This window comes from Urocampus carinirostris, chromosome 12 (genome assembly GCF_059441175.1).
Source record: "Urocampus carinirostris isolate Australia breed hairy pipefish chromosome 12, RoL_Ucar_1.0, whole genome shotgun sequence".
Classification (NCBI taxonomy): domain Eukaryota; kingdom Metazoa; phylum Chordata; class Actinopteri; order Syngnathiformes; family Syngnathidae; genus Urocampus; species Urocampus carinirostris.
The window spans coordinates 41,015,461-41,030,762 of record NC_142360.1 but is presented as its reverse complement, the minus strand read 5'-3'; the positions used below and the strand labels follow the sequence as shown (position 1 = coordinate 41,030,762).

At 46.2% G+C, this 15,302-nt stretch overlaps 1 protein-coding gene across 2 annotated transcripts; it reads right to left on the bottom strand.

The window, feature by feature from the left end:
- Positions 1–301: 301 nt before the first annotated feature.
- Positions 302–14,819, bottom strand: LOC148356046 (olfactomedin-like protein 2B). Of its 2 annotated transcripts, none has more exons than XM_088349122.1 (8): positions 14,496–14,819; positions 13,097–13,342; positions 11,702–11,809; positions 8,529–8,696; positions 6,671–6,860; positions 4,384–5,229; positions 2,907–3,083; positions 302–1,027 (listed from the first exon to the last, which is right to left on the bottom strand). In XM_088349122.1, exons 1-8 carry the CDS (start codon positions 14,643–14,645, stop codon positions 411–413), a joined length of 2,502 nt encoding a protein of 833 aa, XP_088205248.1. In that variant the 5' UTR covers positions 14,646–14,819; the 3' UTR covers positions 302–410. The 2 variants fall into 2 exon arrangements, with proteins under 2 accessions (XP_088205248.1, XP_088205249.1); XM_088349123.1 differs by having other exon boundaries at positions 13,097–13,271; positions 14,496–14,643.
- Positions 14,820–15,302: the final 483 nt, after the last annotated feature.

Genomic DNA, 15,302 nt, shown 5'->3' with positions numbered 1-15,302 from the left:
TCTCCGACTCTTCCCTTTCCCTCTTCTTCTATCCTCGCTAGCCATCCCGCGGCTTCTGATTGGTCAAGCGACGAGGGGCGGAGCTACTGAAACGGGAGAGAACGGCAGCTCAACTGTATGATAGAAAGGTGTGTCTGTGAAAGCTTTCAAAGTCTTATTTGAATTAATAACAAATAGTCGTTGTTCCTTTTTGATTTATGAAAAAAATATTACGCCAATTTTTAAGCTTTTACAGCAAATGAATATCGGTTATCACCCTGAATCGGTCCATCTCTATCCCAATAATAATTCACTGACCATGGTGGCTCCATTTTTTTTTATTTCATTCCGATACAAATCGAACAAGTAGCCATTACCGGCCAGTTGGACTGATCTACAATCCATGTGTGAATTCCAAAGTACTACGAGACTTAATTGGAGTCTACATATGCAAACTTGATCTGGTATGTCACCTGGTGTCCGTTGTCCCACGCGTACAGCAAACCCTCTTTGGGGTTATAGTCGATTTGGGTGGTGAAGGTGTAATTGTTGGTGAAGGGCATTCTGGGAATCATCTGAGTGTTGGTGTGCGTGTCAAAAGCGTATTCCAGGTTAGCGTCCTTTCGGTCGTAGCTGTCGACAGCGTACAGGACCCCGCACACCACGAAGCAGTTCCCGTAGTGGTTCCTCCTCAGCCCGGTTCTCCAGGTGCTCTCCGGCCGCATGCCCAGGTCCACCGGGTTCAGCCGGCTCAGGACGACCACCTCCTGTAGGAAGCCTTCGTCGTCCAGGGCCGGGTAGACGATCCACAGGCCGCTCTCGTCCGAAGCCAAATCGATGTGGGAGTGACTGCGCCAGTCCCGGGCCGCCACCGAGTCCTCCGTCACCGCGTCGTGGAGCATGGTCCAGGCGGCCACGTAGCGCGAGCGCAAGTCGAATTTGATGATGTCTCGGGAGAAGGCTCGGTTGTAGTAGAAGGCCCCGTCGTAGACCACGTGACCGGTGCCGATCCAGTGGTAAGGAAGCTTGTAGGAGTTGGTAAAACGACCTTGGGAGACACAGAAGATGGTTTGAGGAGCTTCGACCTCGGAGTTCACTCCGTCTAAGAAATAAGTAGGTTAAGAAGACCGTATACCGTATTTGAACGACTGTAGGGTGCGGCTATCTTACAATAACACAGACAAGTTTCGGAGCAGGACGTATATCGGCCCCGCCCCAAAACATACACAACAAAGCAGAGAGTTGAAATGAGGGGGGACACCTTGTTTATTTCATCCAAACATTCAGTCATGTTCGAGCGACAGTGGCATTTATACTTTGTTCAGTCAGTACTGACGTGTTGTTTTTCTCTAGCCAGGCGCTCGATTCTCCGAAATGACACGATTTCCCAGAAATAGTTGGAGTTGCCCTGCCCCAGCCAAATTCTTATCAGTTAAGCAAATCGTTGGAGTCGCCCTGACCCAGCCAAAGTCCTGTCAGTTACGCACCTTCCAGATGTTTCTACTTTTATTCCACAATACAAGTAAGTGTATTTAAAAATACAGTGGGAGCAAAAGTGAGTTGCGTTGTGGTTTCTTCAAGTATTGATTACAAAGTAAAACAGTTTACGGATCCTTAAAGCGCCTGGCTCTTCGGGCACCAAAGGGAACGCGACTCTGGACAGCTTTCCGCACTGTTGACCGTTCCTGGCCTGTTTTTGGTTCAAAGTTGGCAGCAGTCTATTCCTTAATGTGCCCAGTTCTTCTTCTGCCCTCTTGCACTGTGTCCTGGAGAATGATCTATATCAGTCCTGATGATCTTGTGACGTGACAGTACCACTCAAGTTTCCGTCCGTGCACAGTTCTTCGCAACATCCCTACTTATGGTGTTGCGGACTGTTTGGTTCTTCACATGGGCTAAGTAACTGATGGCTAGAAGTTTCCTGTAGTATGGCATCTCCATGGCCTGGATTCTCATTTCCAGTTTTGCTGTGAGAGGCATTGTCTAGCAAACATAGAGGAAGATGGAAGTAAACAGCGCTTGCATGAGTCTGATCTTCGGTTTTACTGCCAAGGTCCTGTCCTTCTAAGTGCGGCTGCTGTTTGAGGACTCCTGGCTGAGATTTCTGGTTTAGACCCATCTTCAGATATGACAGATCCAATGCATTAAAGTAAAACTCACGGATAAAAACTTGTCTGAGTTTCCTTCCTCCACTTGCAAACCGTTGATTTATTCATCTTCATTATTCTCCTGGCTGCTCGGTTTCCATGTTCCTCCTCGTAGCGTAGTAATCAACACACCGTGGCTTACGAAAACACGGAAAGCATGCAATGAAGGTAGAGTGAGGTTTTGGATTTAATTCATATTTGGAGGGACAACTCTCTTCAGCCTTAAGTAGCACAATCACTTTCAAATTGTTAGATACCCTACAGCATTCGCATCCATGAGTACTTCCGCAAACAATGGATGCATCGTGTGTGTCACATGTCTTCTTATGCACAAGCGGGACATTTGTCACGTTCACTCAGGAGATGAAATTAAGTTACAGAAGAGCGCATACAAGTCACATATGGTTGGAAATGTTAACGATCTCGAAAAACACTGGATTTCACCCCAAAAAATGGTCAGTCTTAGGTATGACTCGGCTAAGACTGGAACCTGTGTCCTCCCAGTCACAGGGTGGTTGCCCAACCCTAAGGCCACTGAGCAGGTCTACAGCTGCCACTTTATATAAACACAGGGCTCACCGCACAATAGGCTGTCCCGCACAATTTGAAGAAAATCGGAGACTTATGTGCGCCTTATGGTCGTGAAAATACAATACACACGGAACTTTTGTTGAGGTCAGCAAAATGCCCGAATTATCGGTAAATTGATCAACAGGTTATTGGAGTAATTGTTGCTGGCAGAGTTCAAAGAAACAAGAGCAGTTCAAGGTTCAGGATTACCTTTTTTGAAAACCTCCATGTTCTGGAACTCCAGGAGATTGTTCCCGTAGTAAAAGTTGGTGACGTAAATCCGGTCTTTATCCGATTTGGGGTCCTTCATCCAAGCCCCTTCGCTCCTCCCGTACTTGTTGTGAGTCACCGGTTCAGCGATGGTTGCCAAGGTGTCCTTACATTCCTCTGCAAGACACCCGGAGTGTTATGAGTGAGGCAGGAGAAGAGTGTCGACATCCTCCAGGACCGCTTCAAAGACTGACAATAATTACTGGAACAGGCTTTTATTTGAACCAGGTCCTCACATTGGCATGGAATGGCCTGAATAAGACTGTTGGACCCTAACCCTTTCCAGCAGCTCCGTGTTAATTTACCTTTTTTGTGATTTATTGTTTGCTTCTATCTTCAGTGTTTTTCGTCCTAACTACACTTTGGATGACTTTCGATCCTATGGTTATGGATTTTAACGCACAAAAATGCGTTTATTCGAGGAATCGACTCCTTGCCCTAATGAAATGAAATGATCTGCATTTCTATAGCGCTTTTCAAGTCAATGACTTCCCAAAGCGCTTTACAATGTGCTCCACATTTCCCAATAGCGGCCTTGTATTGCAGCCATGTAAGACGCTAACCTGTTTATTGGGAGTATTAGTGGTTCAGTGTCTTACCCAAGGACACTTCGACATGTAACAGGGACGAGCCGGGATTCAAACTGGGATCCCTTGAACCCAAGACGAGCGCTCTACCTCCTGAGCTACTGCCGCTACTGATGAGGGGGCCTTATCATGGATGCAGAGCTGGAGCTTAGGCTAAGGGGCTCACGGCGTTATAAGCCTTCGGTACCGTGCGTAATCATGGGAATTGTGAACTCTACCAAATAAGAGCGACGAACTGGCTGTGCTGGTGAAAAACATCAAAGCGCACAGGGAGTGCAGTTTGCTGTGTTTCACGTGGCTCACGTCTAGCATCCCGGACGCTAACGTGGAGCTACCCGGAGCTACCCGGCTTCAGCGCTGTTAGATAGACACCAAAGCCTGCGGGAAGCGGAGATGCTCGGACTCGCTATCTATGTGAACAGGAGGCGGTGTCACCCTGGGTTCAAAGATTTCCATCTGCTGCAGGGACGTGGAACTTTTGGCCTAGTGTGTGACGTCATCCGCTCCGCTGTTGCTAAACTACTAACACAGCACCCTGAGGCCATCCTGTTAATCTGTTCATAAACAACACAAGGACACTGCCGGAAGTGTGAATTTCCCTATGGGGATGAATCAACTATCTATCTATCTAGGTTAAACCCTTTTTAGTAAACATCAGTCCAGTCCAGTGACACCTGAACTAATGTTTGCTGTGGCATGAGGTGTGCCGGATCATGGATTTGCATTTATATGTAATTTCTCAATCAATGACTCACTTACTCAAGCCATCCATTTTCTCACAGTAAAAGAAGTCCAGAGTCACAGATGTAGAAAGCTTGTGATGAAGTTACCTGGTTTTCTTGTTGTTGCTCCCTCGTGCCTTTGCATGATGTCATCAAACTCCAGATCCTCCTCTTCTTCCTCCCAACTGATCTTGTACTTCCGTTTAACAGTAGGGGCGGTCGTTGTAGTAGGGGTTGGCCTTGCGGTGGTCTTGGGACTGTCGGTAGTAGCCGGGAGAGAGGTCGTTGCGGGTCTGATAACAGGGACGGATGTCTGTAGAGGGTTTTCTGTAGAAGACCTTGGAAGGTGGGTCGGTTCAGTGTTTTGTGCTGTTGTAGCAGCCGCCTGAGTGACTGTTGTTATTGGAATGGTGGTGTGAGTCCCCGTGTTGGTAGTCTCATCTTTCTCCGTGGGGTTTAGGACTGTGGTTTTCACTGGATCAGTCATCTCCAAGGTTGGGGTTTCTGTTGTGATTGTGTATGTACTACTGGGAGGGGTTGCCTTGTGATCAGCTTGGGTTGTTATGATCATCTCATTGGTTGTTACTTCTGGGGAGGGTTCTGCTATCAAGGTCCCCTGGCTGATTTTCACGGGTGGAGCTTGCGTTGCAGAGTTGACTGTGCTGGGGTTCATCGAGGTCGTGTAGGGAGCAAAGGTGGCTTTGTCTGTCGTGTTTGTGTCACTTTTGTTCTCGGATGGAGCGTCGATATCTTGGATCTCTTCGCTCAGATTTATTGTCAGGGTTGTAGACTGGCTAGTCTTCTTGGAGCTGTGATCAAGGTCCGTCATCACCGGGCGTACTGATCTCGGCTTTGCTTTCCCCCTTTGACGGGGACGCACTTTGTGTCGAAGGAGATTCTCCTCAATGAGGAAGTCGATTGGACCGTCACCACTGAATCCGTGATACTCGAAATCTGTAGAGGAAGGAGAAGTTAAGGTTGGAGTTGCTCTTGTTAAATAGCGTTTTTGTTTCAAAAGCTGATATCAGGGAGCGTTTCAGATCCGATACAATCCTAAAATGATGTTCCATGAACCGCCTGCAGAATAGAAAACGTGTGCTCATATTTCGGAACCACAGTCACACTGGGGCGAACCTCTACAGTGAGACCTTGAAGATCACGGCTTGATTAAACCAACGGCACCTCATTATCTGCAAAAAGCAGAGATGCAATGCTGAGACCCCAAACTGGACCGCTTCACTGCAAGGCTGAACCTAGAAATTCTGTTCATTAAAGTTACAAACAGAATCAGTGACAATGGGGCGGCCTTGGCGGAGTCCAACTCCCACTGGGAACAAATCCGACTGACTGCCGGCAATGTGGACCAAACTCTGGCAGCAGTCAAACAGGGACCGCACAGCCCGGAAAAGACTGTCCGGGGACTCATACTCTCGAAAAAACCTTCACAGAGCTTCCCAAGGAACATGGTCAAATGATTTCACCAAGTCCACAAAACTCTCATACACCCTTAAGGACCCTGCAGAGTGTGTAAAGCTAGGCCACTGTTCTGCGGCCCAGATGAAAACCACACTGGTCCTCCTCAATCCAAGATTTGACTTATAGGCGGACCCTCCTCTCCAGTACACCTAAATAGACCTTACCAAGGAAGCTGAAGTGTGTGGTTCTCAACACAGATAACTGACTTTTAGTCATTAGTTTGAATTCTCCATCAAGGTCCTTCATTGTGCAGGATTTTATACAGTTGACTATAAAGGATTTTATACGATGCACTCAGTTTAATGCCAGATTTTCAGCGAGTGGGCTTTAGTTCAATGAAGGGGCAGGCTGTTCAAAATGCATCATATTTTGTCTAGTTTGTTGATAACAGGATGCGTGAGTGTGCTAACACAGAACGTTCCAGACATCAAGGCGCTATGTTGTAAGAACGTTGGGCGCAAAACAACCGCTTGGCACGCCCATGGAAGGAGCCGAGACGCCATCTTGCATGGAGACGTGGGCCAAGAAGAGAGAGAGCTAAAGGACTTCAGAAGAAGGCTTCCCACAGACGCCAACGTCACTTCAGCCGTCTCTGATGAAATAAACTTAGTTCTACTGTTAGGAATATAAATCCGCCCCGTGTGCAAACGTCGACTTTCCTGTTCATTTTTCCCTCCAGAAACGAATGCGCATACATTGTCGGGTGAATGTAGGTTGTGTTTGGTTCATGGAGTCAGATATTTAAATCGAACAATTTGGTAAACGCTACATTTTGATAGTTAAATTCCAACATTTACCACGAGTTGGTTCTTGTCAGAGTGCACACTGCTCCATACGAAGCTAAGTGACTGGACAAATCGTTCAAACCCTGATGTTTGGAAGACCTTGACCATATTTCTTGAGGTTCGGTGACCCTTACCGTTCTCTTCATGCTCCCCGTCGTCACCGGCGATGTGCTCCGGCTCAGACTTGTAAAAAGTCACCCCTCTGATGACCATCCCGTGAAGAGCAGTCTTGGACCCCAGAGAATCCCCCTTTTTGTGAACCGCATGCCGCTTCTCCTCGGTGACCCGGACGCTACCATTTGATAGCTTCTCCACGTGAATCTCCTGTTTGTGGAAAGAGGAACGTTTTCACAAACATCCAGTGAGATGAAACGTTGCATATATTAGTCAAGTTTTCCAAACGAAAACAGGTTGCATCCATTCATATTTCTCTTTGTGGAACTCTGAAGTCAACCGAGTGAAATATAAGCCGCATTTTTGTTTATGAACAGTCAAACGCTCTCATCGGTCTTGTGTATCTTTGTAATTATTGGAGACGGGATTTTCAAACCGACTTTCCAGTTCATGCCTAAAGGGCCCGACGGGTTGCCATGTTTTCTTCATCACATTGGATTTTTTTTCTACAGAGTTGCAGTTTTCCTAAATAACCTTGCGTAATCCACCTGGGAGAGCATACCGGCACGGTGATTCAATTTTGGGGAAGAAGTCCACCCGATACTTCTGGAGAGGATCGCCATTTCGCTTGGATGGCGTCATAGGGTCAGTGGCGTTACACTCACAAAGACTCCCTCTATCCATGATCTGCAGCGCTTATCCTCAGTAGGGTCGCGGGGGTGCTGGAGCCCATCCCAGCTGTCTTGGGGTAATGGGCAGGGGACACGCTGAACCGGTTGCCAGCCAGTCGCAGGGCACACAGGGACAGACAATTCACTCGCTCATTCACACCTAGGGACAATTTGGACCAACCATCCATCCATGATCTGCACCGCTTATCCCCAGTAGGGTCGCGGGGTGCTGGAGCCCATCCCAGCTGTCTTTGGGCAGTGGGCAGGGGACACCCTCAACTGGTTGCCAGCCAGTCCCAGGGCACACAGGGACAGACAGGTCACTCGCTCATTCACACCTAGGGAGATTTCGGTTAGGCCAATCAACCTGACATGCATGTTTTTGGAATGTGGGAGGAAACCCACGCAAGTACGGGGAGAACATGCAAACTCCACACAATCCACACACATGATCTCATGACCTCAGAGCTGTGCCGCACACGTGCTAACCACTGCGCCACTGTGCTGCCCACTCAAAGACTTCTTAAAACCAATACCTGAAGATTTCATCGTATTGTCCTTGAGATAAAAGTAACCCAAAGTCAAGTTATGTCAAGTTGTTTGGCCCTTTATCACAAAATGTCTCAAAGGGCTGTACAGAGCACAAAAACACAAAATATCGAGTAAAATATAAAATATTTTTGTGTAACCCTATCAATAATATGTTGTAAGGGCTTCATGATACTCACTATATCAGTGATTCTCAGTTATTTTTCTGTCACGTCCCCCTCGGAAGAAGAAATACCCCCACTCCCCCATGATATTGGTGAGGACAAAACAACATTTGCTCAATATTAGTGCCAAATCTACAGCTTTCGGTACATTTTTGCTGAAAAATGGCTTGGGTTGTAATGTTTTCAGGTGACAGCTTCATTTATTTGGCTTCACGCTGTCTGCTGCCGACATTTTTTCTATAGCGATCTTTGCCCATCTCCCTCCGTGGTTGCTGTGAAGTGCTTGGTCAAACGTCCTCGTCCCAGCTTTTGTGAAGAGACTTTTGTTGATTTCTTTACCCCGGCCTGCTACACTTCCTGTCCACACTAAAAATATCTATCACATTGTTACCAATTGTGACATGTAATGGACGAAAACGTTTGAATATTCTTGGGTGTCTGAAGACCACCATCCATTGACTCATTCACACGTCAAGTATATTGTTCAAGTTGACCTTTTCTTTTGGAGATGAATCTGGTCCTCCATGTTTCTCTCTCGCTTGATCGTTCTGGTGGTGTGAAGCAGAATGTGAGGAACTTTCCTGCCTTTGAGAACCGTCCGTGGGCTTTGCTTGATCTCTTTGAGACTGGACCTCCTCCTTGGTTTGTAGCAAGCCCAGCACCTTAAAGCATTCAGAAACATTTGTGATTAAAGCAGTTGACGTTGAAAGTCTACATGAGAACTTCACACAAGAAGGCGTTATATATGTGAGGTTCCAGTCCGCCAACGCCAGCCAGAAGGGCGCCATGGAACTTTAGGCCCAATTGGGGAGACCTGGGACTTGAGTATCCGAGGACAACGTCGAAAGACGCTCATTGTCAGATGGTTGAATCTCAAAGCCGCCTTCACTGGGCCAAGGAAAGCCCTCAACGCCTTTTGTGATTCCAGCTCTGCTGTTTCATGGACTGTGTTTCTCTTACCAGTTTTTCCACTCGCCTCCTCTATTGAGAGTCTTTTGTTGCTTCCTTCTCCCCATTAAAAACTGTAAAATCTGACACGTGTTTCTGCCTTTGAATCCACTCTGTGCAACTTAATGTAGTTGGCATGTTTTTTTTAAAGCGAGCGCTACTAAATCATGGCTATTTTATACAAGCCTGCTCTAGAAATCAACAATAGGATCCTGCCTCTCTCTGCCGTGTGGAATCGTATTTCCTTTTTTTGTGTGGAAATTTCTGTGACGGTCGCTTTTACGTGTTAAGCTCTTCGGTTCAGTTTACAAGTCGAACTGGAGAATCATTTTTCTTCTGGTTTTTCCATTTAAAAACTTTCCAGGGGCCACTTAGTAGTAGGAAGAGTGCGTTCAATATCAGGTCACCCAGCTAAAGGCGGATTGTTTCAGACTGCGAACAGTGTAACTGCCTCGGACGCTGATTGGCTGCTCATCTCTTCAAACCCCTGTCTTCCTGTCACCCGTTGTCAGTCCTTCTGCGAATCTCAGCCCACGCTAGGCAAGCCCTTTCGACCCTGAGTCTATCCTGTCCCGATTCCCGTTTGATTCCCAGCTCTGACCCCTTTTCTGAACTCGATTACGTTTCTGCTCCTCCGTCCCGGCTATCGACCCGCTCTTCTTCCCGTTCTCGACACTGCCTTCGCTCGCCAAAGAAGCGCCACTTCTGCGTTCCGAGCGATCTGCTACCCGTGACCGACGATCGTGGGTGCAAGCCTTTTCCCCCTTCTAAATCGAGCTGAAAAAACGAACGCAAGTGGGTCCTGTCTCTGTTCTGGTCTCTGACAGTCAAGGGACTTGGACTGTCACACTCTGTCAGGGATTTTTATGATATTTTTTTTTTTACTTGATTTAAATTGATATAATGTTTGAAAGTGTTTATTCCTCAATAATCACAATAAATATCTTTCTGTTGGTGATATTTGGGTGAGAGTATATGCACATAATGATCAGGAAATCTACCACTGTCCTAAAAACTCAAATATAGAGACGTTTGTTACAACATGCAATTCTCAAATCTCGCGTTGTTATTGACCCTAATTCCGTAAAATTCTCTTTACCTTTAAAAAAATACCTCTAAAACTTAAGCCTGCAATCATGACTTTCAGCCAGTAGATGGCAGGAGAGTAAGTAACACATTTTTATTAGAAATGCGCAAATAAACTCTTCTTTTTTGATCTTTTGGGGGGTTTGTTCCGCCCCGAACAGGCCTGATAAAAGTCAAGTAAAAGCAGATGGGCCTGTCATTTGTTAACACAAGTAAATCTCAACCAGGAATGTCAGAATGTGAAGAAAAAAAACTTTTTTGATTTTTAAATAATAATAATAATAATAATTTCCTTTGTATTGTCATTCTTTGTAACAATGTACACAGAACGAAATGTCGATACACCTGACCCGTTGTAGCGAGCCGATGCAGCCGCAGCCAACAGAGGGCGCAAATAGATTATTTCCAAATTAGAGTGCTGAATAAGTAGTTGGTCATCTACAAACAAGCAATATTTCTGGAGGTCAAAGAGGTCTACAGAGGGTCCACTCCCCACTATGGCCAGAACTGAAGATCTGTCCAAGGACACCAGAGACTAAATTGTAGACCTGCAGCAGGCTGGCAAGACTGAATGTACAAGAGGTAAAATACTCGGTGTCGAGATATCAACGGTAGGAGCAATTTTAAGAAAATGGGAGAAATACAAGACCACTGATAATCTTTCTCAATCAGGGGTTCCATGCAAGATCTTAACCCCAGGCGGCAAAATGATATCAGAAGCAAAAATCATGAAGGGTTCAGTGAGAGTAACAATGCGCTGCCAGATATGTCCCCTTGGTGAAGCCAGTACACTTCTAGACCCGTCTGCAGTTTGCTAGAGAGCATTTGGATGATCCAGAAGAGGACCAAGATGAAACCAAAATGGAACTTTTAGGTGGAAACACAAGTTCTCGTGTTTGGAGGAGAAAGAATACTGAAATGCATCTGAATAACACTGTACCCACTGTGGAGCACGGTGGTGGAAACATCATACTTTAGGGCTGTTTTTCCGCAGAGGGACCTAGATGACTGATCTGTGTAAAGGAACGAACGAATGGGGACATGTATGGAGCGATTTTGGGGGAAAATCTCCTTCCATCGGCAGGGTATTGAAGATGAGACGTGGCTGGGGCTTTGATGTGGACAATGATCCCAAAGACAGGGCAACAAAGGAGTGTCTTCAAAAGAAGCATTTCAAGGTCCTAGAGTGGCCTAGCCAGTCCCTAGATCTCAACCCCATAGAAAATCTTTGGAGGGAGTTGAAAATCTGGGATGCCCAACGACAGCCCCGAAACACCATTGCTCTCGAGAAGATCTGCACAGAGGAATGGGCCAAAATACCAGCATATTGTGAAGACTCACAGAAAATGTTTGGCCTCCGTTATTGCCAACAAAGTGTACGTAACGTGATATCGAGATGAACTTTTGCTATTGACTAATGACTTATTTCCCACCATGATATGCCAATAAATTCTTTGAAAATCACACAACGTGATTTTATGTTTTCACACAGTCTGTCTCATGTAGACGAATAAATAATTATAATAATAATAAATATTTTTTTTCTGCCGTATGTCTCTCAATACTTTACGCGTCTCTAACCCGACGTGTAACTGGAGTATCTTTGCCACACATCTGAATCGTCATCCGGTACCTTTTCCAGGTGTGTCACGCGGTCCACCAGATCGCTGATGACTCGGTGCAGCTTGGGTAGATCCATTCCCAAATAGGAACCCTCCAGAAAATCCAGCACGTCCGCCAACTAGAACCATCAAACGGACCCGGTCAACCGGAGACGAGAGCTCCAAGAACAGGGGCGGGCAGTCGGGGGGCCACGTCCGGTTTCAAAATTTTGCCAGGGGACTCTCCTGGTTGCCTTGCCAATATCTTTCATTTATGAAGAAATATACATGCAGAAATGTTTCGTTTCTTTTGAAATAGATTCGTCTAAATCGATTTCAATCGACCCCCATTAAAGCAAACACATAAATTAGGTCCCTGTTTTTAGATTAAGTTCTGTAGTATAACTAGTTTTATGTACTATTTCTGAAGTACTATTTTTACATAGTAGGGTTTTTGTTTTATTTTCTGTATCATTTTCTAGTATGGGGCAGCATGGCGGCGCAGTGGTTAGCGCTTGTGCGGCACAGTTCATGTCATGGGAACCTGTCGTGGGTTCAAATCCAGCTCCAGACTTCCTGTGCGGAGTTTGTATGTTCTCCCCGTGCTTGTGTGGGTTTCCTCCGGGCACTCCGGTTTCCTCCCACGTTCCAAAAACATGCATTTCAGGTGGATTGGCCGGTCCAAATTGTCCCTAGGTGTGAATGAGCGAGTGAGTTGTCTGTCCCTGTGTGCCCTGCGATTGGCTGGCAACCAGTTCAGGGTGTCCCCTGCCCACTGCCTGAAGATGGCTGGGATGGGCTCCAGCCCCCCCGCGACCCTAATGAGGATAAGCGGTACGGCTAATGAGATGAGATGAGATGAGTAGTACTATAGTAGTATTTTTGTTGCATTCCTGTAGTATTAGTTGTTGTTTTACGTTGTAGTATTTTTGTAGTATTTGGAGTACTTTTATCGTATTTATATAGAATTTTTTTGTATACCTGTCGTATTTTTGTAGTATTTCTGTAGCATTTCTGTAGTAAGATTTCTGTAGTTGTGTTGTTGTATTTCTGTAGAATTCATTTTTGAATACTGTATATTCAAAGTAGTACTCTAAGTTTTGTATCATTTCCATAGTGGCATTTTTGTCGTATTTCATCAGTGTTTTTGCAATATTACTTAAGTTGTATTTCTGGGGTAACATTTCTGTTGTCGTTTTTGGTATAATAGAAGTATTATAGTAGTATTTTTAGATTTTTAGAATTTATGTCGGATTTTTTTTCTCAGACAAACGAAAGCGAAACGATAGACAAAGTCATCCTTTTTTAGTCATTTTTGAGGTATTTCAGTCGGTCGCGGGCCGCTCTGGTCGGCCGCACGTGGCCCGCGGGCCGGAGTTTGCCCACCCCTGTCCACGAGGTTCATTTTTTGCGTCGCGGCGGTTCACCTTGGGGTGGTGTCGAGCGGCCTCCCTGAGCTTTTTCATCCCGAGCTCTCCTCGGCAGGGGTCGGGCGTCGACGGCGGAGCCGCGCGAGAGCACTTACATGGGGGAGCGGAGGTGAGGGTCTCCACGACGTAGGACTCTTCGGCGCCCCCTTCCTCCGTCGGCCGACTCAGCGGTCTGACAACACATTGACAGCGACAGTCAGAGCCTTCCCAGAGAGCTTTCACTTTGTCATAATCACCCGGCAGCTACAAAGAGAAAAGGACGGTATGTGGGTTTTTTTCCAACAAGGCTCAAAATCGTGCACAAGAAAATGTATTGTAAAAATATTGGCCCCCTTCCTGGTGTTTTTTTGCCCTTTTATCCCTCGCAGAGGGTTTAGATCGTCGAACCCGTCGGAATAGCACACAGAGACAACTCAAAGAAATATAAATAAAATAGATCCATTATCCATCCATCCACGATCTGCATCGCTTATCCTCAGTAGGGTCGCGGGGGTGCCGGAGCCCATCCCAGCCATCCTCGGGCAGTGGGCAGAGGACACTCTGAACTGGTTGCCAGCCAGTCGCAGGGCACAAATGATTCACCTGACATGCATGTTTTTTTTGGAATGTGGGAGGAAACCGGAGTGCCCGGAAGAAACCCACGCAAGCACGGGGAGAACATGCAAGCTCCGCACAGGAAGTGTATCTCATGACCTCAGAACCGTGCCGCACACGCGCTAACCACTGTGCCGCTGTGCTGCTCATAGTTCATGTATTTTTGCTTCTTTTTTAAATCAATATTTTTAATGAATTATTTTATAACTTTTCTTCATCTCTGTATTCCGCCAGGAATTTTTTTTATTCAAATTTAAACGCGTGAATAGTTGGAAATTGTTTGATCTGGTCTTGTAAATTGTTCCAAAGTTTGACTCCGCACACAGACACACACATACTTTTCCTGGTGGTTCTCACCTTTGGGATTATGAATTTGCTACAGCCCCTTAAATTATAATTTCCCTCTTTCCGGATGAATCATTTATGGAAGTTTTCTGGCACTATGTTTTTGTTGACCATCTATGTAGACATCGGATCATCCAATGGGGAACATTTGGAGTCAATTGGCTGAGCGGAGAGGGCCAATATTTTTGCAACATGTATTTTATTTTATTTTCGTCGTTAACATCGTGTGAAATGTTGAAATAATTCAGTCGCACTTCAAAATTGTGTCTCACGTGTTGTTGATTCTTAGATAATGGTTTTGGAATTTTAGCTTTAAGTTTGAGGACCTTTTTAAAAAAAAAAGTAGTGAGAAAGTAACGGATGACACGAGTCCCCAAGACAGATGATCAGACATTTTCTATTGCGGTGGCGTGGAAAGGCTAAAATCCATTCAGGACTTAAAGGTCTCGAGTATTACCTCGGAGAGAGCCTCTTTCCCTTCTTCTGCCCCCTTTCCACTTTCCTGTGTGTGGATTTCCAGCCCGGGGTCCGCAGGGGCCGGGCCCTCCGGCGGCACGGCGGCAAAAAGCGCGCCGTGCAGCAAGATTACAAAGCACCACTTGGACATGCCGCCGGGTTTCTCGATAAAAGAGGAGAGAAAAAGGACCTCGGGGATCGTTAGCAGAGGGGAAAAGTCCTCGGCCTCATCCTTCTGGAGAGTCCCGGCCGGAGCTTCTACCAGGCCATGATGTCGACGCCCCGATGGAGAATGGAGGCAGGGTGAGCGGGAGCCCCGGAGTGGCCCCGACGCCAAAGGGAGGCGGGCCCTCGTGCGAGCGGGGAGGAGGAGTTCCACTGAAAATACATCCACGCTGGAAGTCAAGGGAAGGTGAGTCCAAAGTCTGGCCCAGGGGCCGGTGACGACCCCTGATCACATTTTGAAGTCAAGTCAAGTCATCTTTATTGATGAGGCCCACAAAGAGTCTCAAAGGGCTGCACAAACTACAGATGATTGCAAACTACAGACTATTATGACACCCTCCCCTGATCTAAAACCAACATGAGGCAAGGGAAATCTCAAAAACAAGTTATCTTTATTTGTTAGGCCCTTAATCACAAGGAGTTTCAAAGGGCTGCACAGACTGCAGACTATTATGACAGCATCCCCTGATCTAAAACTCAAACACCTCAAGTCAAGTCATATTTATTTGTTTGGCCCTCAATCACAAAGAGTCTCAAAGGGCTGCACAGACCACATCTTATTGAAAACCAGAGACTATTATGA